Source organism: Fringilla coelebs (genome assembly GCF_963513975.1).
Source record: "Fringilla coelebs genome assembly, chromosome: 6".
In the NCBI taxonomy this organism is placed as follows: domain Eukaryota; kingdom Metazoa; phylum Chordata; class Aves; order Passeriformes; family Fringillidae; genus Fringilla; species Fringilla coelebs.
Window position 1 is genome coordinate 1,063,133 of NC_140034.1, and position 25,691 is coordinate 1,088,823.

A 25,691-nucleotide genomic window follows, 5' to 3' on the forward strand; every position below is an offset into this window, starting at 1 on the left:
GGAGCAGGAATGACAGTTCTTTACTAGGAAAATTAAAAATACAAATGCAATAGTATAAACAACAAAAAAAACCCTACTGCCAGAGTCAGGGCATGCCCTGGTCCCCTGTGTGTCAGGGTGGTGGCACAGTCCCATCCCATGGGGGTGGCACAGCCCCATCCCATGGGGGTGGCACAGCCCCATCCCAGGGTGGTGGCACAGTCCCATCCCCGGGGTGGCACAGTCCCATCCCAGGGGTGGCACAGTCCCATCCCATGAGGGTGGCACAGTCCCATCCCAGGGTGGTGGCACAGTCCCAGGGTGGTGGCACAGTCCCATCCCAGGGTGGTGGCACAGTCCCATCCCAGGGGTGGCACAGTCCCATCCCAGGGGTGGCACAGTCCCATCCCATCCCAGGGGTGGCACAGTCCCATCCCATCCCAGGGGTGGCACAGTCCCATCCCAGGGGTGGCACAGTCCCATCCCATGGTGGCACAGTCTCATCGCAGGGTGGTGGCACAGTCCCATCCCAGGGGTGGCACAGTCCCATCCCAGGGGTGGCACAGTCCCATCCCATGGTGGCACAGTCTCATCGCAGGGTGGTGGCACAGTCCCATCCCAGGGGTGGCACAGTCCCATCCCAGGGGTGGCACAGTCCCATCCCAGGGTGGTGGCACAGTCCCATCCCATGGGGTGGCACAGCCCCATCCCATGGGGCTCAGCCCTCCTGCAGTGCCAGCTGTGGCTCTGCTGCAGCAGGATCCTGCACAAGGGGGGAGTTTTCCTCTGCAGCTGCAGGGCTGCTGGAGATGGGCCTGCTCTCCCTCTGGGAATGCAGGGCAGGAGAAAGCTGCTCCTCTGGGAATGCAGGGGGCAGAGGCTGCTGTGCTGTTCCAGGGCAGATTGGATCCAGGTAGGAATGCTTGGCTCCTGCCCTGGGCGCAGCATCTCCCCATGGGATGGTGGAATTGGATCAGCCCTGCAGGGACACTCAGTGGCCATGGACAGCAGAGATCTGCTGCAGGGAGGATGGGCTGTGGCAGAGATAAAGGAAAAACTGCCCCATGAACAGAGAGAACTGCCCCAGCTCTGACAGATCTGCCAGCCCAGGACAGGAATACAAATCAGTGTTCCTGGCTGAGCACTCAGTGCCATTCCCTGTCCCTGCAGGTGGTGAGGCGTTTCCGGGAGGGCGGCTACAACACCCTGGTGTCCACCTGCGTGGGCGAGGAGGGGCTGGACATCGGCGAGGTGGATCTGATCGTGTGCTTCGACGCGCAGCGCAGCCCCGTGCGCCTGGTGCAGCGCATGGGCCGCACCGGCCGCCGCCGCCACGGCCGCATCGTCGTCATCCTGGCCCAGGGCCGCGAGGAGAGGGTGAGCCAGGTCATGGTCAGGCTGGGAGGGATGGGGTGGCACGGCCAGGCTGGGAGGGATGGGGTGTCACCAGCTGTCCTTACAGACGGGGCTCGTGGTGGTTCAGGGATTGATCTGAGAGCGCAAAAACCACCGACACGGCACGGGGGTGTGCAGTATTGATCAATGACCGGTGCACCTTTATGGAATGACCACAGCAAAATGTGTTGGGGAGGGATTGGGGAAAAGGGAAGAATAAGGAAAAGAGGGAGGAAGGGAAAGGAAGGTATATAGCTGCAAACATAGAGAGACAAAGTCCTTCCATGTCCAGCCAATCGAGTTCACCAGGTCACGTCCAGGGAGATCTCAGAGGTGCCAGTTCATCCAAACTCTTACTATACTGTTTTTTGATGGGGGAAGGGAAATGAATCTTGAAATCCAATCAAAAGTAGTCTATTGCATTTTCAGGGGGAAAAAACGGTATTTGAAGAAGGGTACACACAGTCCATGTTCTCAGCAGTGGCAGAGAGCCATTGTCTTCTTGTCCCACTGCTCACACCCATGACATCCACCTTGCTTTGGTCAGCTTGCCTCCCCCACACCTCCCCTGGGCTGGGGGTTCAGTCCCAGTCCTTGGAAAGAGCCGGGGGCCCTTTTCACACAGGGGTTTCATGTCTCAGTCCTTGATGGAGAGGCTGCTTCCATCTCAGTCTGTCTGTCATGGTGGTTGTAAAACAGGTGAGGGCTCTTCTGTGGGGACCACCCAAAACTCAGGAGAAGTCCAGCCAGGCCAAGAGGTGGGAAAACTTCTGGGGCTGTTGTTGCAAAAGGGCAAAGTGCCCCTTCCTCCTTTCACTGGGTTTACTGTAACATACAGCAAACACATCTGTGAACAATGGCCTAGCTCTGTGCTCAGGCCCCAGGGTCCTTGGCAAGTAACTTTCTCCAGCAGGGCCAGAATTTCAGACAAGGGTCTTTTTTCTTCACTGGTCCCCAATCTCTGTCCCTTTCATGATGATCGTGAGGCAGATGAGGGAAACTTTGGACAAAGACTCACACAGGGGTAGGATGGTCTGGATGGACAGAGATGAGAGATCTCTGATGGAACTTGCAGTTTATTGCAGAGACAGGTGAGGGCTAACAAAGCTGGAGAAGGGCTGGGAGCACAAACCCTGTGAGGAACATTTGGAGGAGCTGGGGCTGTTCAGCCTGCAGAAGAGGAGGCTCAGGGGTGCCCTTATTGCTCTCCACACCTTCCTGAAGGGAGGCTGCAGACAGCTGGGCTCGGTCTCTCCCACCGGGCAGCACTGACAGAACCAGAGGACACAGCCTCCAGCCAGGGCAGGGCAGGGACAGGTTGGATATCAGGAGGAAATTTTCACCAAAAGAATAATAAAGCACTGGAATGCTCTTCCCAGGGAGGTGGTGGAATCACCATCTCTGGGTGTGTTTAAAAAAGCCTGGCCATGGCACTGGGTGTCCCTTGGCAGGGACACCTCCCACTGTCCCAGGGTGTCCCAGTGTCCAGCCTGGCCTTGGGCACTGCCAGGGATCCAGGGGCAGCCACAGCTGCTCTGGCAATTCCAGCCCAGCCAGGAATTCCCAGTTCCCAATCTCCCACCCATCCCTGCCCTCTGGCACTGGGAGCCATTCCCTGGCTCCTGTCCCTCTGTCCTTGTCCCCAATCCCTCTCCAGCTCTCCTGGAGCCCCTCCAGGCCCTGCCAGGGGCTCTGAGCTCTGCCTGGAGCCTCCTCCTCTCCAGAGGAACATTCCCAGCTCTCCCAGCTTGCCATGCCACCAAATATTAAACTGCAACTGAGAGATTCCAGGGCTCTTCCAAGGGTGCAGAGGAAGGTGTGGGGGGGACCCTGGGGGTGCTGGTGATGGCAGTGGCTGTTCAGGCTGGTGCTTACGGGGCTGGTGACGCCACCGGCGCCCAGAGCTGGCTTTAGTGGCCGCGCTCTTGCGTGTGAGGATGAGGAGATCGGCTTAGGTGCAAATCCACTTTGGCTGGGCTCCTGCAGCCCAGCACTCAGGCAGAGCATAATTAATCATCTCTGAGTACAGACTGTCCCCTGGGACATCCACGTCCCGCTGGAGATGTGCTGGGAGCTGGGGGATCCCAGCACAGCTGGGCCAGCTGCATCCCACAGCCCTGCAGGGCTTGGGCTTGGGCAGGGCAGGATTTGGGCAGGACAGGCTGGGCCCTCCCTGCTGCCATCACCAGTGAAAGGGGCTGCAAACCAATACATCCAAGCTCTGTGTCAATCAATTGTAAACCTGAAGTTTCAGACTCTTGGTATTATTTAATTTATTCCAGTCAGTGCTGTAGCTCTGGTTGGGATTTGTGGATGGCAGGGATTTAATTCTGAATGAACTACAGAGAATCTTCCCTAAGGGGAAAAAAGTTTCCCCTTTGAAGAGATGAGAGTTAAAAATGATAAACCTGAGTGGAGCTTGTAAATAGATATTTCCTCATGCTGCTTACGGAGGCTGGTTACTATTGAAAGCTCTGCTCTGTAATGGTGTATAAAATAGTCCCTTAAATTCCTTGGAGCTTCACTTAAGTAGTTGGATTACTGTGTTGTCCAGATTTTCTGAGATATATTTGAAGCAGAACCTCCCCTCAGGTAAAGATGTAATTGTATACATCTTTTTTATTTTGAGGTCAGGAAATAAGTTTAATTGCAAGCCAATATTGTCTTGGTGGGTTTGTTTGGTTTTTCTTGAGGGTGTCTTTTGTGTTTGTTGTTGGGTTTTTAACTTTAGCAGAACTGGAAAGAGGTTCAGTGTGGAGGTTCTTCCCCATCATTTAATTTGCAGCTAAATAATTGATGTCCATGTATTAATTTATAGGAATCTGGGGGGTTTTGTGTGGTTTTTTTCCCTTTGTTTTAGTTTCAGGATTTTGTTTTGTTTTGCTTGCTTTATTTTTGGGGTTGTTTTTAATCAAACCATTTCAGGTCAGTCACAAAGCTTTTGAAGATGTTTTATTGGGAGGAAGGGGTCAGTGCAGGTCTGGCAGCGTGACGTTGGCAGGAATTTCTGTCAGCTCAGTGTTTGTTCTGTGGCTCCCACGTGTTCCCAGGGCAGCCTCTCCACGTGGCAGCTCCCGTGAGCCCCAGGGCCCAGGCTTGGGATGTCCCTGGAGCTGCTGGGATGGTCCTGGGATGTCCCTGGAGCTGCTGGGATGGTCCTGGGATGTCCCCTGGAGCTGCTGGGATGGTCCTGGGATGTCCCTGGAGCTGCTGGGATGGTCCTGGGATGTCTCTGGAGCTGTTGGGATGGTCCTGGGATGTCCCCTGGAGCTGCTCAGCCCAGGGAAGCACAGGGAAGGGAAAAGCCAGTGAAGTCACAACTCTGTGATGCTGCTAATTTGGTAACATCACATTTTTCTGCCAGAAGAACACTGGGGTTTGACTCTTCTAGGATTAAAAAGTTATTTTTTTGAGTGCCTGAGGGGTTTATCAGAGCTGGCTGTGGGCCTCTTCCAGTTTTATTCAGGGAATTTATTTATTTATTTATTTATTCATTCATTCATTCATTCATTCATTCATTTTTGCTCCCTGAAATCCTCTCTGTCAGGTGGCAGCTGCCCCCCTGGGACACTCAGGGTCTCAAGGGGCTTGGGGAAGAGTAGAGCACCAAACCTCCTTGGGGAGGCACTTCCAGAGGGAGGCCCCAGTTTCTCTCCTCACATTCCCCAGCTTTGCTATGGTTTCTGCATTGCACAATAAAATGGGGAGTAATTGAAAGGACTCAGAGCACTCATGACATCAACAAATCATCTTAGACTTTTTTTTTTTCTTGCTTGAGCTCCTTTCCCTGTTTCTGATGTAATCTAATTTACATCATCCCTGTATCAGTGACAGCTTGTAACTTCCCCCAGGCAAGGGCTGTGCTCCTTTCTCACTCTCCAGTGCTGTGCCTGCTTCTGGTCCATTTAAAAAACCCCAAACCAAACAACTCCTTGCTGAGGGAACAGGAATTAATGAGAAACCCCACGGACACTGAGGTGTTCTTTTAGTTTTGATCGAATGCTGTGAGAAAACCAATCAATCAGCAGATGATTTATCTATTCACCTTTTCTTTCAGACCTACAACCAAAGCCAGTGTAACAAAAGGAGCATCCACAAAGCCATTTCAGGGAACAAAACCCTTCGTTTCTACCAGCACAGCCCGCGGATGGTTCCGGAAGGCATCAATCCCAGAGTGCACAAAATGTTTATCACTGCTGAAAAACAGGAGCAGAGCACCTCGAGGAAAGAGGGGAGAGGCAGCTCCCTGCAGCACAAATCTGCCTGTGTCACTGGTAAGAGGATTATGGTGTTCCCAGCACTTCCAGCCCTCCCTCCCGGGGCTTGGGGCTCTCAGGGTCACTCTGTCAGCTCAGACACTGCCCAGGGCTTCTCCTGAGCATCCTCACAGCTCTGCCCCTGCACCTCCACATCCTGACCAGGCCTTGGTTCCTCCTCCTCCATGGAGTCACTCTCTGCGAGTCAGAAACTTCAGCTGCACACACAGGAGGCAAATGTTCATCCCAGAATCCCAGAATCCCTGACTGGATTGGGCTGGGGGGACTTTAAATTGCCATGGGCAGTGACACCTTCCCCTGTCCCAGGCTGCTCCAGCCCTGTCCAGCCTGGCCTGGGATGCTCCCAGGGATGGGGCAGCCACAGCTGCCCTGGGCATTGTGGCTTTGTAAATGACAATAAACCAGAAGTGCTTGAAAACGGAAGGGTTTGCTCTGAGGAAAAGGAGCAATCAAGGGTAGGTATTTATGAATTGTGCAGACTCTCTTGGAGGAAAATGGGGAGAATTCTCTTGGAGGCTTTTTAGCTGATGCAGTTCAATGGCATGGGAATGCTCAGGCAACTGGACACAATCCTAAGATAGGAACAAAAGTATTTTATAAATACTTGGGAATTTTCCTACTCTATCTCTTTGTTAGTGTCTATCTGTTTCTGTAAAGACCAACAGCAACATCTTGAAAGAAGAAACTCAAAGCCTTGGGAAGGTTCCTATTTGTGACTAAACAGACACAGCTGCTGGAAAACAATCAGAGCCCAACATGGGATGAAAATAATCATTCTGGAGCATTTGTTGATCTGTCCTAGAAAAGAGAAATGAGCAGGGAGGGCATAAAGGAAATGATAATGCTGGGAATGTTCTTGCTGTGGGAGCAGCACAGGGGCTGGAATTGCCCTTCTGTGTGAGCCACGTGGGCAGGCTGGGCTCTGGGTCCCCAGGGTGGCAGGGCTGAGTGGCCAAAGTGACCAGGGCTGAGTGCCCAAAGTGACCAGGGCTGAGTGCCCAAAGTGACCAGGGTTTGAGTCCCCATAGGTGGCCAGGGTTGATTTGCTGAAGGAGGCCAGGGCTCTGTCCCCAGGGTGGCCAGGGCTCTGTCCCCAGGGTGGCCAGGGCTCAGACCCCAGGGTGGCCAGGGCTCAGACCCCAGGGTGACCAGGGCTGAGTCCCCAGGATTGCCAGGGCTCTGTCCCCAGGATTGCCAGGGCTCTGTCCCCAAGGTGGCCAGGGCTGAGTCCCCAGGATTGCCAGGGCTCTGTCCCCAAGGTGGCCAGGGCTGAGTCCCCAGGGTGGCCAGGGCTCTGTCCCCAGGGTGGCCAGGGCTCAGTCCCCAGGGTGGCCAGGGCTCAGTCCCCAGGATTGCCAGGGCTCAGTCCCCAGGGTGACCAGAGCTCTGTCCCCAAGGTGGCCAGGGCTGAGTCCCCAGGGTGGCCAGGGCTGAGTCCCCAGGGTGGCCAGGGCTGAGTCCCCAGGGTGGCCAGGGCTCTGTCCCCAGGGTGGCCAGGGCTCTGTCCCCAGGGTGGCCAGGGCTCTGTCCCCAAGGTGGCCATGGCTCTGTCCCCAGGATTGCCAGGGCTCCATGTCCCTCCTGCCAGCCAGGGCTGCCCTGTGCAGGTCACTGAGCACCACCCTTGTGTGGGATCCCCCTCACTGCTGGGTGAACCAGAGGCTGCTCCTGGTTTTAGTGACCCTCAGGATAAAGCTCCCAAAGAGGACAAAGAAAGGAGTTGACTTTTTTGCATTTTCTCATCATTTTAGTGCCCATTTCCACGATAAAAATTGGGTAAAGCTGGCAGCACTGGGTGAGCTGGGTGTGTTCTTATCTTTGCTCTCACTTTGTTGTTGAGGTCCAGTTCATCCTCAGGTTTCTCCATGGCAGAAACTGAGCGGTCATGGGCTGAGTTATCACAGGAATTTCAAGCATTCTCCGTGTTTTCCTGTCAAAATAAATACAATCATGGAATCATTTAGGTTGGAAAACTCTGAGTCCATTGTGTCCAGCCATTCCCCAGCAGTGCCCCGTGTCCCCAAGTGCCACATGCACAGGGCTTGAAATCCCTCCAGGGGTGGGGACTCCACCCCTGTCCTGGGCAGTTCCAAGGCCTGAGCACCCTCTCCATGAAGAAATTCCTCCCCATGTCCAACCTGAACCTTCCCTGGCACAGCTTGAGGCCATTTCCTCTTGTCCTGCCACTCATTACCTGAAAAAATACCCATTTCCTGTTCTTCTTAATTTGATCCAATTTCTATTAATTTTACTTCCCTTCCAAACCTCTTCCATAACTTTTGTCTGTCAGCCCCAGAAGGATCCAATATCTTGTGCTGCCCCTTCATTAGCCAAGTATGTCCTTCAGTTTTCAGAGCTCTCCTTCAAAAACTGCAGTAAAAAATCCCTTTACTTCATCAACTTCTTATATAACTTCTTGTCTTTTAATATTCTTTTTTCTCTCTGATTTTTGGAGTTTGTTTGGGGTTTGCTGAACTCTTAAGCATTTTAATATTGTGTTCCTGGGAGCTGAATCTCATTTCAAGCTACAAGTAATTCCTTTTTCTTTTTGCTTTTGTCCAGATGAAATCTCATTTTCTTAATTCTTCTGCTGGTTCTCCACAATTCTTCTACTCCCTCATTTCAGATGGATCAATTTTGAGTTGCCAATGACCGTGGGTTTTGTTTGATTTTACAATTTCATGTTATTTCTATAATTGCTGGTTTTATTTAATGATGATTGGTTTGGACTCACTTTTCAAGATTACCAACACCTGCTTTAGGATTTAAACACCTGCTCTGTGGGGTTTTCATGCCTTTCCAGTTGCCTGTGGCTAATTCCTGCTCTCTTCCCACTTCAAGAACAATGAAAATGCGTTAGTTCTGGAGAAAAACAAGGAAAATAACGTGGATGATTTAAGCGCTGTGTTTGTGTCTGGTAGGGCCTGGCATCCCTAACTCGGAATGTTCTGGAGGATAATTTCCCATGGGACAGCACCAGCTGCTTCCCATGGAGGGGAGAGGCTGTGCCAGGGACTGCAGGATGTGCTGGTTCCCAAGGCTGATCCAAAGAGCCCTATCAGCCTCCCCGAGGATGGGAATGTTCTCCCTGCGCTCCCTTCTCTGATGGCAGCACTCCTGTTTGTCCAGGTCCCTCTTTCTCTGTGTCTGGGAAATGTTCTGGGCAGCCCCAATCCTCCCCAGCAGGGAGCTCTGGGAATCCTCTGTTCCCAGGTTCTCCAGCTGCTGCAGGTTGCCTGGCAGGGTTGCAGCATGGCTCACCTGGGCTGATATCACGGGATCATCTCGTCCCTGTCCCACGGAGCTGGAACACTGAAGTCATTGTTGTTCCCACGTGCCCTGGTGGGGCTGGGTGGAACAGCTCCTCAGGAACAGGGAATGGGCACAGCCTGGGGCTGCCAGAGCTCCAGGAGCCTTTGGACAGTGCTGCCAGGGATGGACAGGGTGGGATTGCTGGGGGATCTGGGGTGGGCTGGGTCCCTGTGGGTCCCTTCCCACTCAGGACATTCCTGATTCTGTGACCCCTGTGGATCCCTCTGATGCTCTGTGCAGGCTGCCCTAGAGCAGAGGCTGGGTGGAGTTCCAGAATAAAGCAGGGATTTATCCAAAGGATCCTCCATGGACCCACCTTGGGCAGCACCAGAGCCCAGCCAGGGCTGTACCCAAGATGAACCAAAATGGCCCCAAAATGCCCGGCCGGGCACGGGGTCTCTCCCTGGGATCAGCTCTGCTCCATTTGCACCTTGCAGTTCATTGTCCCATCCCAGCTTTAGCCCCTGCAGTCCCACCCTGCTTGTTTTTCTCTCTCCAGCCCACGGGGTTTGTGCTCCTGGCCTGAGATTTGGGTCATTTGTCCTTGGTGCCCAGCTGGAGCAGGAATTGTTCTGTCTCCCTGCTCTGTGCACAGAGCTCACCATCCCCTGATAGGAACCCCAGACCCACACAGAGCAGCACAGAATGTGAAAATAGAAAAGCCAAACCTGAGGCATCACCTTCCCACTCAACATTCCTTGATTCTGTGATCCTTGTGGGTCCCTTCCCACTCAACATTCCCTGATTCCAAATTCTTCTCTGAGAATTCTTCATTTCCTTTTCCTGCAGGTCAGCTCCTTGGACTGGGTGTTCCCTCTTCAGGAAAGTGGCCTCCACACTTGGGTCAGAAATACTCCACAGCAGTGTTGATCTTGTGGGATGTTATAGTGGTGGCCTTAAGAACATCAGTGTTGGTTCATTTTTCCAGGTTTTCCTGAGCAGGACATGAGCAGGACTCTGGGTTTGCTCTGTGCAGACACAGCCCCTGGCAGCTGGACCTTGACAGGATTGAGAGATCCTGATTCCTCTTCTGTGGCATTAATTCCCAAAAGAGCCTGGGCTGCAGATTCACCCCAGATCCTGGCAAATTACCTTCATTGTTTTTCTCCCAGCTTCACACATCTGGCCTGAAAACAATCACATTCCCAACTCTGATTCCTTGGGATCACCTCCCAGCCCGCACTGTTGAAGGAGTTTGGCATTATTTGGGGTAGTGATTTATATCTGTCTCTATTTTATGTGATGCCCTGCCCCAAACCAGCTGTTTAATGATATTTATCAATATAAAACATTAACATTCTTCAGATGCTTGTCCCTGGATTCAGATTCTCTGCATCTGCTTTTGGTTGTGGCTCAGAGAAGATGTTTTTTTGTGCCTGGTACCACAGCAAGTTCTTTTATTCTGTGCTTCCTTTTTCCTACAGCAGGTAACATTTTCCTGTTGTTGTTTTTCCCCCCACAGGCCAAAAGCAAATGAACTCCCATGAGAGCTGGTCCCTGTCACCTGAGGAGTTTGAAATATGGGACAGGCTCTACAGGATCAAGGAAAGTGATGGAATAAAGGAACCAGTATTGCCTCGAGTTCAGTTTGAAACCTTGGAAAACCTGGAGGAAACCACAGTGAGTTCCATGCAATGCTGTCTTGGACACGAGGCCTGAAGGACGCTGCAAATGCCAGAGTTCACTCTGGATTTGGAGGAAGTCTCTTATAAAAATGCCTTTTTGAGATTTACATGTGGGTTTTTGAGGTTAGGAATTTAGGAGTTAGATATTTGAAATGGGACTTTGAGGTTGGGTCTGTAAGTAAAAAGTTAGGTCTGTAAATTAAGAGTTGGGTTGATAAATTAAAAATATATTAGGAAGTTCAGTATCCATTGAGTTCTGCTCCTGTTTTTAAGAATTCCTTGCAGGATGCTGTATTCACAGAGTGCCAGGATGGTTTGGGTTTAAAGGGATCTCAAACCCATTTCATCCCACCCCTGCCCTGGACACCTGGGCACCTTCCCCTAGCCCAGGTTGCTCCTGATTTTTATTTTAGACCAGACTTAAAACTGAGTGGGAATGTTTAAATCCTTCTCTGCATTTCTGTATATTTTGTCCCTGAGAGAGAAGTTCAGCTAAACAATTCCTTGCTGAAAATCTCTTTTCCCATCCCAGTTTCCCCTGCAGAAGCCCGAGGAGGGGGCAGCTCGGGAGCTCTCCCTGTCTGAGTGGAGCATTTGGCAGAATCAGCCTCTGCCCACATCCCTGGTGGAGCACTCAGATCGTTGTCACCTCTTCATCAGGGCCATGGAGATGATGGAGCTGATGAGGCACCAGCAGGTAAGAAACATGCCCAGGGACTGAATGCACAGTTAGAATGGTTTAAAAAGAATTACATTTTTAAAGAAAGACTAATTGTGAAACAAATTATGTGTATTTAATCTTGTGTAAAAATGTCTCTCACTGCTGTTCTATGATTCCTAGTCTTTTCCACAGAAACTGTTTAAAAAAAGGGGAAAATCCCATCTTTAAATCAGTCTTTTCTTAATGGATTCCAGTATCAGTTTGTGACAGAATGGCATGAAATACAGAAGCTCCAAATGCCAGGGAGCAAAGCCACCACGAGGGATATCAGAGCTGTTCCAGCATTTGGGAAGAGTCTGGTGTTGTGTGTACATCAAAAGCTGACAGAAAAGTCATGCAGGAACCCATGGCATGTTTTAGGGGATTTGTTTTAGGCTTTTTGAGCTTGTTCTTTTGAACTAAAAAGCCAATTGTTCCTAAGAATTAAGGGATAAGAGGAGCTAAGCCAAACAAACATGGATGGATCTGTTTGGGAGATGGGAATTTTGTTTTCTGACAGGGATGGCTACAGAAATCCTTCTGGAAGGCACGAGGAAGGGGGTGCAGAGGTGGATGGAGGCTTCAGTGGTTCACCACCTTCTTTTTCCCTCCAGCTGAGCTCCCCAAATGTTGCCTTTCAGCACGTGGAGGTTTTTTAGGTCATCAGAAGCTGTTGCTAAGCTGCCAGAGTTTCCTGAATAATACCAGGGCTAATCAAGGAGGAGAATGGAGACATTGTAGTTGTGCTCCTGGGGTGTGAAAGGGAGGCTGTGATCAGACCTGGCCAGCTCAGAAAAGCTTCTCCATCCCACCCTCCCAGAGACATTCCTGACTCCTCTGATGTTGGATTATACCTTTTTCTGACCCAGAGATGGGGAAACTGAGAGGTGGTTTAATAACTTTCATTATATGTTCAGTCTCATGAGAAGGGTGAGACAATACAGATGTTATAATTCATGCCATCACAATTAGAAGCTGACTGTTTCTTAATTACAATACATTGTAAGTGTTTCTTAGCCTATCAGCTTTAGCTACACTATGTTGTAAATGCCTTAAAGCTAATTATCTAAAATTACTCTTTGTGGTTCTTACTACAAGGCATCTTTCATAGTTCCATTTCTCTGAAGTATTTAGTCTTATTTGTAAAGCCATCCTTTGAAACTAGTTTATTTTTTTTTCAACAATTTCTGCCTTATTCTATGGTATTTTTAAGTCAGCATTTCTTATTTCAAGGTTTGTATACAGATGTGCATGATGTGAGCCTTCTGCCAGGCTTGGAGAGTTTCTTACAGCTCTATTTCCCACACACTGACAGTTCTGTCCCCAGCTGGGCTCAGGGACACTGCAGAGGGAGAGGGCAGGGATGGCACAGGAAGGATGTCACAGAATATTCACACAAGGACCAGGTTGGGAGAGACCTCCAAGGCCATCGAGTGCAGCCCAACCCCAACACCCCAACTCACCCCTGGCCCCCAGTGCCACATCCAGGCTTTGTTAAACACACCCAGGGATGGGGACTGCACCACCTCCCTGGGCAGAACATTCCAGAACTCCATCACCTTTCTGTAAAAACCTTTTTCTCATATCCAACCTGAATTTCCCTTGGTGCAGCTGGAGATGTCAGGAGGAGGGAAATGGTTCAAGAATCAGCAGGTGCCCCCTGAACCTCCTTTAGTGCAGGCTGAGCCCCTCAGCCCCCCTGTGCCCACAGGCTGAGCCCCAGCTGGGTTGGCCTCCAGCCTGCTCTGTTTGTGTAAGCAGGCTGAGGTGCAGCTCTGGAGCTTCCTCATTCCTCACCTTCCTCACTGGGTGTCCCTGGTGTGCCCAGGGCGCCCCAGGAGCGCAGGAGGTGACACAAGGTGACACTCACCCTTTGGAGCCTCCCAGGGAGAAAGGAAGCACAGCCAGGGCTGGAGTCAGCCCTGACCCAGGGTTTTAAACCCCAGAGCTTCCTGGGCTCTTTCTTACCCTGGAGCAGCTGTGCCAGTCCAGGGACACCTCAACTGATCCACAGGAAGGGAGGAGGCAGCACTGACTGGTCTGATCAGGCAGCTCTGAGCTGAGCTCTTGTCTGAGAGTTTCAGTGACATTGCCTGAAGCCATCCTTGCATGCCTGGGAGGCACTGACAGTGCTCCCATGTCTGGGGGTGTTCCCATTGGAATTCAGAATGTTCCCCTGGAGCAGAGAAAGGTCCTGGGACTCCTCAGAGCCCCTGGCAGGGCCTGGAGGGGCTCCAGGAGAGCTGGAGAGGGACTGGGGACAAGGGATGGAGGGACAGACACAGGGAATGGCTCCCAGTGCCAGAGGGCAGGGATGGGTGGGAGATTGGGAACTGGGAATTCCTGGCTGGGCTGGGATTGCCAGAGCAGCTGTGGCTGCCCCTGGATCCCTGGCAGTGCCCAAGGCCAGGCTGGACACTGGGACACCCTGGGACAGTGGGAGGTGTCCCTGCCATGGACACTGGGACACCCTGGGACAGTGGGAGGTGTCCCTGCCATGGCAGGGTGGCACTGGGGGGGTTTGAGGTCCTTTCCAGCCCTTCCATGACCCTCTGATGGAAGGGTTGGCATGGATGTGCTGTGCATCCAGGTTCCTGCTATAAATATTCCATGGCTAATTACACCCAGCTCATCTGTGACGTTCATTTACGGTGCTTAATTAACAGAGGGGTTTAACACCAATGCAGTCAAAGCTCTTTCCTTAAATACCCGAGAGAGGGAACCTCAAACCACAGTTTTATTGATGATTTTCTTACTGGGGGATGAAACAAAACCAGGCAAATCATTATTTTACAGTGAATAACCAAATGATCTGGAAATTTCTGCTCAATTGTTTCTTGGGCAGAATTTCATTCAGAGATTTGTCCTGACAATACAAGCCAGCACAAGAGGCATTTGTGTGGTTTTTTGGGGTGTTTTCTTTTAGAGAGGAAATTCACTGATGTGTGGCTTTCCTTTCCTTGTACCCATTCACTGATTCAAGAAGTTTGTATTTTATATTATTATTTATATTTTGTATAATAGCTTAAAAAAGTCAATTTAAAGGCTTTTTTTAAAATAGATGAAGTGAAAATGGTTGGTAAAAAAAAATTGGTTTTATATGCTCTTAAAATCTTAGAGAATAAGTTGACCCAGTCCAAAGAAAATAAAAAAGTCAAAGGCAGCCCAGATGTGACCCCTGGAAAGGCACATCCAGCAAAGCCTTTAATGCCCTGGGGGCTTTATTGCCACAGCAACGCCTTGGGGCAGATGGGGGATTTACTCCCAGTGGGATTTTTGGTGCAAGTTCTCCTTCTGCAAAACTATCCCATCTCTTTTAAGCATTTTTTTGCAAATTCGAGTGTGCTGTTTGGAAATAAGGCTGGAGAGAGGGATCCTTGGAGGGGGATGATGTTTGTGCAGGTTTCCCAGGGACTGGGGAAGTGCCAGTGCTTTGTTTTTCCTTAGAGAGGAGGAATGCTTCATTTCAGTGTCCAGGTGGGAGGGTCACTCTGGAGCTTTCCCATTTCCAAGCTGGCAGTGGGAACTCACAGCTTTTCACAAGAAAAACAAAATAAGTTCCAAAATCTTTGGGATTGTCTCGGTTTTTCACCCTCTGACTCTGCACACCTTGGGAGGGACACATCTCCTAACCCTGGGGTGCCCCTGGAGCTGCTGGCTCTGCAATCAGCTGTCATTTATCATCTGGCTGGGGCTGCCTCAGGGGATCCTCCAGGTGAGCTCACCTGGGAAAACATTCCCAGGACACTCTGCAAAAACCTGAAAAGGCTTCCCAAGCCTTTGGAATTTTAAATCAGGTGTGTTTTGGTGGAAAAATTGGTGTTTTCAGCCAGCTGGACCTCTTTTCCTCAGGAGACCCTGAATGAAAAGTTAAAAATGGTTCAAATAAGGACAATGAAATGGTTTTATCTGGGCCTTTTAGGGCCTCATTGCCCATAAATTCTCTCTGATTGAAATCCTCTTCTGAGATGTGTCAAAACCTCTGATTCCAGAGAAGGTGGAAGGGTTTGGGCTGGTTTTGGAGGGTGAGGTGCCAGGGAGCCCCAAATTCTCAGCTCTCCAAGTCAGCTAGTTCCCTTGAATTGCTTCCTCTGATCTTGTTGCCAAATTTTCTGAATTCAAGCCATTAACTGAGACCAGGGCTGGGTTGTTGAGACCTGGAATTGCAGGTGCTGGGTGCTTTTCCTGGGGCTGGGGTTGTGCTCCCAGTGAGGGCAGAGGAGTCCCAGTGATGTGGGAGAGGGACTGGATGGTCCCAGCCCAACCATTCCATGGATCCCTGCCCTCAGCTCCCAGCCCTGCCATGCCAGTGGCACTGAGAGGGCAGGGGCAGGGTGGGTTCTCAGTGAGTGGGATTGTCAGTGTGGAATCCTGGAATGGTTTGGATTGTAGGGACCCTAAATCCCACCCCTGCCATGGCAGGGACACCTTCCACTGTCCCAGGCTGCTCCAACCCTGCCCAGCCTGGCCCTGGGCGCTTCCACAGCTCCTCTGGGCACTCTCATTGATTCCTGATGTTCTTGAACGTTCACCTCTTCAGCCTCTTTATTGCTCCTGCTCCCATATTTGCCAAGGCACATATCCTGGATTTTGGAGCCATCTTTCTTTTTAGGGATCTTAGGCTGTTTTTATTGGGGAGCAGAAAGCAGAACCCAAGGGAATGAGCAGATCCATCAAGAATGTGATGCCATTAGGGAGGGAATTATCTCAGTTTGCTGGAAGGAAATTGGGGTTTCTGTGTCCCTCAGGCTTCTTCCATGACTCAACTAAATAAATTGTTAGAAATCATCTCATGTAATACACTTAAACCTCCAAACCCAAGGTTGTGACAGTGCTTTTTGCCCTGAGGTGTGTTGTGGGAAGGGAGCAGGGGTGGAGCAGGGATGGATTCCTGGAAGGGCTGGTGAGGAAAAGGCAAAAGGCTGCTCTGAGCTCAGGGAGGGGAGCAGGGCACACACAGAACTTTGGGCAGGGACCATCAGTGCACAAAGCAGCAGTTCTGGGAAAGGATGGGAAAGATCCAGAACAAACTCCTGGAATCACAGGGACAGTTGGGTTGGAAAGGAGCTTAAAGCTGTTCCAGGGCCTGCAGGAGAGGGGATGGGGAGGGCTGGGGTGAGGAGCAGCTGCTGCTTGGCCAGAGCACAGCCAAGGGGCAATTCTGCAGGGTTTAATTGTTAAAAATGCACAGTGCAGCTGCCTACAGATTATAGCAGCAGCACCAGGGTTTCATCAGGCAGAGGAATCTTGTTAGAAAATGTGCATCCAAAGCAGCTCATGGGGAGAGAGGGGGTAACTGCAGTCTTGGTACTTGATGCATTAAGTTTAAATACTGGGAACTAGAATGGGTATCATTACATATCTATTTATATATAAAAATGAAATTTAATATTTAATATTAATATAATTACATAATATTATAATCTATACTGTTATAATTCAATAAAATAAATAATTTGATAACATATAGCTATAATATAAAATAATATTATGGTTACAATAATAACTATATAGTTATATAGCTATATAATAACTGCATAGTTATAGTTATAATAATATTATAGTTAAATATAATATAATATAATATAATATAATATAATATAATATAATATAATATAATATAATATAATATAATATAATATAATATAATATAATATAATATAATATAATATAATATAATATAATATAATATAATATCTGTTGTTATATTAATGTATTAATATAATTTTATATTTAATATTAAAACTTTCATTTTCTCTTCCTATTTTCTATGCTAAAACATATTTTGTTTTTTAAAGTGAATCAGTGGCTCCAGGCAGGCTCATTGATTGAGTACAATAATCTCAGAGCTGTTTTCCTGCTCCTGACCTATTTTCTGAGGAGCTGGTGCACCCTGGAGCTCTGGGTTAGAGGGGAGCTGGGCAGGTAATTTAAGGTTCCCCATTTGTGCACGTTCAGGCCGACCCGTGCTAATCCCAAACGTCCCTTTCACTGTCCCAGCACGGGCTGGCCTGGCTGGGACAGGGTGTTTTGTGCAGGAGAAAGTGCTTGGGCTGGAAGTGGAGCAGTTACACAAGCCCTGAGCCCAAAGCAGGTCACCCAGCTCTGCCCTCGATGCTAAATTTGGCTCTGGGCTGTCCCTGGCCCCAGCAGCACTGCCAGGCTCCAGCAGGGCTGAGCTCCTCTCCCAGCACTCAGGGGCTCTGGGGGCATTCCTGGGAAATTCCTCACTGATCCTGCTGCCTGTGCTGGGATCCCCAGGCCCAGGAAGGCTGGGGTGGGAAGGACCTTCAATCCCAGCCAGGGCCACCCCTGCCATGGCAGGGACACCTCCCACTGCCCCAGGGTGTCCCAGTGTCCATGGCAGGGACACCTCCCACTGTCCCAGGGTGTCCCAGTGTCCATGGCAGGGACACCTCCCACTGTCCCAGGGTGTCCCAGTGTCCATGGCAGGGACACCTCCCACTGTCCCAGGGTGTCCCAGTGTCCATGGCAGGGACACCTCCCACTGTCCCAGGGTGTCCCAGTGTCCAGCCTGGCCTGGGGCACTGCCAGGGATCCAGGGGCTGCTCTGGGAAACTGCTTTAGTTTGGGCTTTGTAGGTTTTGGGGGCTGTATTTCAGTGGGTTTGAATTTGTAGGTTTTGGGGGCTGTATTTTGATTGGTTTTAGGGTTTAGTTTGACTTTTGGGTTTGTAGGTTTTAGGGGCTGTATTTGGGTTTGTAGGTTTTGGGGGCTGTATTTGAATGGGTTTGAATTTGTAGGTTTTGGGGGTTGTATTTTGATTGGTTTTAGGGTTTAGTTTGGCTTTTGGGTTTCTAGGTTTTGGGGGTTGTATTTTGATTGGTTTTGTGGGTTTTGTTTGGGTTTTGGATTTTTAGGTTTAGGAGGTTGTACTTGGATTGGGCTTGGGCATTGTAGTTTGAGTTCAGGGTTTGGAGGTTTTGGGGGTTGTAGTTTGATTGGTTTTAGGGTTTAGTTTGGCTTTTGGGTTTCTAGGTTTTGGGGGTTGTATTTTGATTTGTTTTAGGGTTTAGTTTGGCTTTTGGGTTTCTAGGTTTAGGAGGTTGTACTTGGATTGGGCTTGGGCATTGTAGTTTGAGTTCAGGTTTTGGAGGTTTTGGGGGTTGTATTTTGATTGGTTTTAGAGGTTTTGTTTGGGTTTTGGATTTTTAGGTTTAGGAGGTTGTACTTGGATTGGCCTTGGGGATTGTAGTTTGAGTTCAGGGTTTGGAGGTTTTGGGGGTAGTAGTTTAATTTGGCTTGGGCTTGGAGGGTCTAGGGGCTGTAGTTTTATTTTGGGGTTGTAGGTTTTGGGGGTTGGAGTTTGGCTCTGGGTTGGTAGGTTTGGGGGGTTGTAGTTTCATTGGGTTTGGGTTTGTAGGGTTTGGAGGTTGTATTTTGATTGGGTTTGGGGGTTGGAGTTGGAGTTTGGAGGTTTTGGGGATTGTAGTTCGAGTTTTGGATTTGTAAGTTTTGGAGCTTGATTTGATTTGGGTTGTAGCTTGATTTGATTTGGATTCGTAGGTTTTTGGGTTGTTTGATGAGTTTGAGGTTTGTAGGTTTCGGGGGTTGGATTTTGATTGGGTTTGAGAGTTGGAGTTGGAGTTTGGAGGGTTTGGGGGTTGGAGTTTGAGTTTAGGGTTTGTAAGTTTTGGAGGTTGTAGTTTGATGAGTTTGTGGTTTGTAGTTTGGTGGGTTTGGGATTTGTGAGCTTTGGGGATTGTAATTTGATTTGTTTTCAGTTAGTGGGGTTTGGGGATTGTAGTTTGATTTGGTTTGTACTTTGGTTAATTTTGAGTTTGTAGGTTTTGGGGGTTGTAGTTTGATTGGGTTTGGGGGTTGGAATTTGATTTGATTTGGGTTTGTAGGTTTTGGGGTTGTTTGATGAGTTTGAGTTTTGTAGATTTTGGGATGTACTTTGATTCATTTTGGGTTTGTAGGTTTTGGGATGTACTTTGGTTGATTTTGGGTTTGTAGGTTTTGGGGTTGTACTTTGGCTGATTTTGGGTTTGTAGGTTTTGGGATGTACTTTGGTTGATTTTGGGTTTGTAGGTTTTGGGGTTGTTTTGTAGGTTTTGGGGTTGTACTTTGGCTGATTTTGGGTTTGTAGGTTTTGGGGTTGTTTGAGTTTGAGGTTTGTAGGTTTTGGGGTTGTACTTTGGCTGATTTTGGGTTGCAGGACAATATTAGGCCAAGCCTGATGAGCGCTGCCCTCTCAGAACTGTGTGGGGTGAGCAGGGACAGCACCTCCTCCTGTTTCACTGGTGTGCAGTGGTTTGGCAGCTAATTAATCCTTAATCCATTTAATTTCTGTCTTGTTTGTGTAACGCTGAAATGCTTGAATTGAGCCCTTGTGCAGGGGCAGTTGCTGCTGAGATGAACCCAAACAGGCCCTTATCAGCCCCACTACTGCCACTCCTGTGCTCCTCTGCTCAGGTGACACCTGGGCACTGAACTGGAACCAGGCTTGCTGTTCCTCTTGGATTTCAGACAAACAATTCCATGTCTTGAGTCTATGTTCTGACCAGGCTTGAGGTAAACAAATTATTTACAACCTGCCAGATCAAAATCATCCTAAAACCCTCTTGTGACAATTCTTTTCCTCACTGTTTTTATTAAGCCTTCTCCTAAGGCAGCTTTAGATAAAAAAATCCAGACTTGGAGTTTCTTTGGATATCTTTACAAATGGATGGTTTGAGCATCAGCATCTTTGTGAAATTGGTGTTGAAATGATGATGATGGTGATTAATGACAAAATCTGTTAATAGTGCACAGTTTGCTTTGCCTGCTGCAACCAGAGAGGATCCCCAGCCTTGTCAGGGATCAGTCTTCAAATTCCTGGAAGGTGGCTTTGGATCTTGCTTCCAGAAATATCTTCAGACAAGCCAACCTCTAATTATAAAGTCATTTTCCTCTCCCTCCATAAAGGTACCTCGTGTAATTTCAGGGATTAAGGAATCCAGGGATTCATCTGCCTGAACTGCCAAAAAATAATTGTTCTCTTCAGATCCTCCATGTCCAGGCCCACTGTGCTGTTCCCAAGTGCATGTTTAACAGAGCTGGTTGCCTTTTGAGCAGCAGATTTATAGACATCCATGGAAAATTGACTCAGAGTCTGTGGGAAGTTCTGCAGGAGAACAAAACCCTCGTCCCTGTTTGGAGGTGGCTGTGAGCAGCCCCGGGTGTGCCTCTGGTAACCTGTGCCCTGTGTCCCCAGGGAGACTGCAGCTATGGACAGGAGCTCCAGCCTCACCTGCAGATGGAAGATGTGAACATTCCAGGGAACAGAAGGAATCCCTCCGTGGCCAACCCCCCCTGGGATCAGAGAGGTCGCTGCTCCAGGAAAGACCTGGCAAAATCCAAACCCAAACCATTCCCCCCCGATGCAGATGATAACGGGAGTGACTTCTTTGCCACCTTTAAAACAACCAAAGCCAAGGCTCCCAGAAGAGCTCCTGGGCTCAGTGAGGAAGTGCCTGTGTTGCCTCAGGATCCTCCTGCCCCTCCCGCAGGAACAAGGCTTGCTGTGCCTGGACACTCTCACCCAGGCAGTGACAAGGACGAGGGGATGGAGGTGACGTTTGACTTAAATGCCTTTATTGACCTGTGTGACAGCAGTGACAGCTCTGAAACGCCTGCCAGTCCAGCAGCAGAGGAGAACAGCCCTGCAGGTGAAGCCTGTGGGGCCCTGGGGAGGATCCACAGGGACTCGGGGTACGAGACCTCCCCCGTGGCCTCAGAGCTGTTCTATCTCCCCGAATCCTGCAGGGATTCCTTCACACTCCTGGGACCACCCCAGGAGCCCCCGGGGCTGGAACAAACATTTTCCCAGGTGCAAAGGCTTCTGTCGCAGCCCCCTCCCTCTGGGGATGAGCTGGAGGGTTTGGAGAGTCTGATGAGAGAGGAAGGAACGAGATCTCCTTCCCCCAAAGTTCTCCCTGATGGTCGCTCAGAGGCACTGCAGGACAGCATCTCCCCCGTGTCCCCAAAAACTGACCCTTCACTGCTGCTCCTGGACAATCCCAAAGTGGCACTTCCCAGGGAACTCTGTGCCTCCAGAAGTCCCCATTTGTCCAACACTGTGCCATCTGCCAAGGCTGCTGCTGTTGAAGAGGAGCAGCTGTGGAACGACAGCTTTGATGGCCTGTTTGACAGTGAGGAATTCCCTGAGACCCCACACAACGCTCCCAGCAGGGACCACCCCCTGACACACGGCCCTTCCAGGGAGCCTTTCCTTCCCAAGGACGCAGCAGAGGCTGCCCTTGCAGTTCCTGGGGAGGAGCAGAGTGTCCATTTGTTTGAGGATGAGGCTGCTGAGGACACGGGCGAGGGCAGCCCCGTGAGCACTGAGCCTCCAGCCGGGGCAGGTCCAGCTGGGACCATCCCTGGGGCAGAGGGAGAGCCAGGCAGGGAATTGCCCTGTGTGAGCCCCAGCCAGCCCTGCAGGGAATCCACGGGGCCATCAGGAGTGGCCCTGGAGAAGGATGATCCCTACGACTGCTCCCAGGACCTGTTCTCTGTCACCTTCGACCTGGGCTTCTCCCTCGAGGACAGCGGGGACGAGACCCCGGAGGAGAGCGGGAACGCCGGTGACCCCAGCCTGAACTGGGCCCTGGGGAGTGCCAGAACATCCCTGAGCGATGGCTCCAGGCTGGAAACCTCCCCAGGGTGGGACTGCAGGAGGCTTGAGCGAAGGGACGTGTCCACACCGCTGTCCCACCAGAGCAGGGGCAGGAGTGGCAGGGCAGGGAGCGAGGCTGCTCCTGCTGCAGGGGCTGTCCTCGAGTCAGGAGGCAGCAGGAGGGGAAGGGAACCCCCTGAACCTTTGCCTTCAGCACTTCTGACCCCAACAAGCAGGAAGGGTGTGAATGTCAAAGCTGTTGAAAGAATTTCTATGAAAGTCTTCTCGAATGCCAGGGAGCAAATTCCAGAGGTGCCTCCTGTAGATGAAGTCAAAGAAAGCCCTTGGAGGCAGAACTGTGGGAGATCAGCCGTGGATTCCCCTTCAGGAGGGACAGAGAGCCTGGAAAACACCAAACTCCCTGGATCCCATGCTGCAGGTAGGGAACTTGGTGGGACAGGAGTTAGACCTTCATGGTTAGGAAACAGGATCCAGGATCTTCTGGATCCTCACTTTGGTTTTGTGGCTGAGGTGGGAAGGTTGAAAGGAAGAGGAGTCATGGCTGTGATGCTGGACGTTGGGTCAATGAGGGGACAATCCCTGGCTCCTGTCCCTCCATCCTTGTTCCCAGTCCCTCTCCAGCTCTCCTGGAGCCCCTTCAGGCCCTGCCAGGGGCTCTGAGCTCTGCCTGGAGCCTTCTCCTCTCCAGGGAACATTCCCAGCCCTCCCAGCCTGGCTGGGAGCAGCTCCGTGGCCCCTCTGGCAGTGACATTTGCAGCCCCACTCGCTGCTGTCACAGGGATTTGTGTCACAAATGCTGCCACAACTCTGGCACTTGCTCAACTTTTAATGGCTTCTTCTCTTGGTGTCCTGCTTTCTCTTCCCTTTTCCTGCCTCTGCTGCCTGGGGAAATCACTTCCCCCCAGGGCTCTCCAGGGAAGCAGGATTTATTGTCCATCCCAGCTGGAGATTATCTCTTTTGATTAACAAGGCTGAAGAGAACAATATTTGCCCTGTAGATCAATAAATAATCTCCTTTGGAGGTACTTTTCTGAGAGAGGCAGGGTTTGATTGCTCAGCTCTAACAAAATTGTGTTGGGAACTGTGCAATTCTGGTGAATGCTGTTTGTTCTGTTTTCTGCAGGACCCAGCAGCGACAGCGAGGAAGAGATCGTTTTCCAGAGAAAAAACAGAATAAAAAAGAACATTTTGATGTCTCCTGATGTGAGTCTTAGAGGAAAAAAATTAGACAAGAGAAGCAAAATGGCAATTCAAACAGCAAAACACAAACTGTGTGTGCACTGATGTTCATGTTGCTCCCACAGGGGATGGATGAGAGCGACCTGGAGTCTCCAGCTCGGGTCACCAGGAAACGCCGGCGCCCTCCCAACGTGGTCAGCAGGGAGTGGGGAGAAATGATGGGAACTCACTCCTGCTCCCTCCTGGGGTCTCCACACATGACACAATCCCACCGTGGTTTGGGTTGGAAGGGCCTCAAATCCCACCCAGTGCCAGCCCTGCCGTGGCAGGGGCACCTCCCACTGCCCCAGGGTGTCCAGCCTGGCCTGGGACCCTGCCAGGGACCCAGGGGCTTTGGTGGCTTTGGAGCTGTTATTTGGCAGTGAAACATTGCAACAGGCAGGGAGGGTGAAATAGCCTGCCTGCCACAGAGCTTTGAAGCAAGAAAAAAGCAAATTGATGGCACATTTGAGCTGATTTTCCTTCCAAATGCCATTTTCCTGCCCTGCCCATGGCTGGGGTGGCACTGGAGCACCTGTAAGGTCCCTCCCCCCCCAGGCTGGGGTTCAGTCACTCCTGGGACGGTCCCCTGCTCACTCTGTGTGTTCCCATTGCAGTCAGACTCATCCAGCGAGGACAGTGGGGATTTCCAGAGGGGCAGGAGCAGCTCCAGGGCCAGGCCCCGGCCAGGAGGAGCCAAACGTGCCAGGAGCTGTGGGACAGCCCAGGTGGGTGGCACTGTGTCCCCCAGACAGCCCAGGTGGGTGGCACTGTGTCCCCCAGGGACTCTGAGCTCAGCTTGGAGCAGCTGCACTGCGGGGTGGGGCTCTGCCCTCCCTCAGCAGCTCCTGCAAACTGGAACTGGGGATGCTGGGGAAGGGCCTGGGGCAGAGGGGACTGCAGGGCTGGGGGACAGCTCTGACACCACCACAGCTCAGAGGGAAGCTCCAGGGGTACCCTCAGAGGAGTCAGGGTCCTGTCCAGAAGGAAAAAAAAAAAAAAAAGGAATACTATAACAAATTATAGTAAAAATATTACATTACATTATATTTAGTATAATATATTTGTTGTAGTATATTATAGTATAGTATATTTATTATGGTATACTCATTTTATATATTATATTATATCATATTGTATTTATTATATTTTATTATATTTCCCATGAATACCTTCCAGATCAGGGTATTCTGGGATTGTATGTTATATTAATATATAATATTTATATATTTTTAACAAAATAAAATAATAAAACAGTATTATTATTAATTTTATAACAGTAATAGCTACAATAAAAATTTATTATTATCATCATCATCAGGATTGGGCTGTTTGCTCATATGACTGATGCCCACTAATGGGCTCAGGCCTGGACATTCAAGGCAGCAATGGTCCCTCAATCCCAAGTGTTAAATCTCAGCTCAGTGTTTAACACTTCAGCAGGGATGGGGCAGGAGGGGAGGCAGCACCAGCCTTACTGAAGCTAAAAAGCTCTTCAATGTTTATGGCTGTGGTTGCACTGGGCAGAAATTGCCATGATCAGGGCTCCAGGGCACAATATGTTGGATACTTTAAAATTTTTTAACAATAATCTTCATTATTAAGGCTTCCCTTATGGTATCAGTGTTTTGTGGCAAACAAACCATTCCCTTGGAGTCATGGAGATATGCAATATTTTTGGGGCTAATTTGATGTTTTACTTTAATACTTTATAGCTGAAATTACAGCTGAAATGAATTTAATGTAAAGTACCTCAGACAAAACACCTTCCTGAATTAACTTTGGTTTCTGTCTATGACCTTGGGAGTGTTTTGTTGCCTGGTTTTGATGGAATTTAGGATCAAGTCCCCTGCACTGCAGTCACAAGGGAAGTGCCTCATCTTCCCTGGACTGAGCTGCACCATCTGAGGGATTCATTGTCTGATGAGTCCTAAATCCTGAGCAGAAAAGGGCAAACCAGGGTGGGCTCTGTGTCTGAAATTCCTGCTGCACTTGGGTTTGGAGGAATCCAAAATCCAACTGGATTTTTTGAAAGCAAAGGAAATGAATAAAACTGGATTTATAAATTACAGAGTGACCCATTGTGTGTGCTGGGCACTCTGAGCTGGGTATTCTGTGTTGTGCACTCTGAGCTGGGCACTCTGAGCTGGCTATTCTGAGCTGGGCACTCTGAGCTGGGTATTCTGTGTTGTGCACTCTGAGCTGGGCACTCTGCCTGTGCCATTCCCTGCCCCAGCAATGGATCCCCTTCCCAAGGTGGATCCCTGTGGTGCTCCAAGCTCTGCTGGAGCCCTGGGCTGGCTCGGGCAGAGCTCTCGGGGCAGTGCTGGTTAATTAGGAGCAGTTCTAATTGCCCTGATGGTGTGTGCAGGCTGCAGGCAGGCAGTTCCTGGAGGAGGAGGCCGAGCTGTCCCTGCTGGATGCTGAGGGGATCTCGTCGGACGAGAGCGACGGCAGCGGGGAGGAGCTGAGCACGTCCCTGGCCGAGTTCCTGGATGATGAAAGGGAACCCACACAGGCCCTCAATGGTGAGTGGGGAC

At 50.2% G+C, this 25,691-nt stretch overlaps 1 protein-coding gene across 3 annotated transcripts in view; it reads left to right on the forward strand.

Annotated features, from left to right (window-relative positions):
- FANCM (FA complementation group M) overlaps positions 1 to 25,691 on the forward strand; it is a 59,661-nt gene that overhangs the window by 28,894 nt on the left and 5,076 nt on the right. For all 3 annotated transcript variants that reach the window (XM_084207011.1, XM_084207012.1, XM_084207013.1), the window contains exons 10-18: positions 1,150 to 1,356; positions 5,432 to 5,648; positions 10,426 to 10,583; positions 11,121 to 11,285; positions 20,509 to 22,351; positions 23,057 to 23,136; positions 23,238 to 23,306; positions 23,769 to 23,879; positions 25,523 to 25,679. In XM_084207011.1, the coding sequence (XP_084063137.1) occupies positions 1,150 to 1,356; positions 5,432 to 5,648; positions 10,426 to 10,583; positions 11,121 to 11,285; positions 20,509 to 22,351; positions 23,057 to 23,136; positions 23,238 to 23,306; positions 23,769 to 23,879; positions 25,523 to 25,679 (3,007 nt within the window). The remainder of the gene's footprint in view (positions 1 to 1,149; positions 1,357 to 5,431; positions 5,649 to 10,425; positions 10,584 to 11,120; positions 11,286 to 20,508; positions 22,352 to 23,056; positions 23,137 to 23,237; positions 23,307 to 23,768; positions 23,880 to 25,522; positions 25,680 to 25,691) is intronic.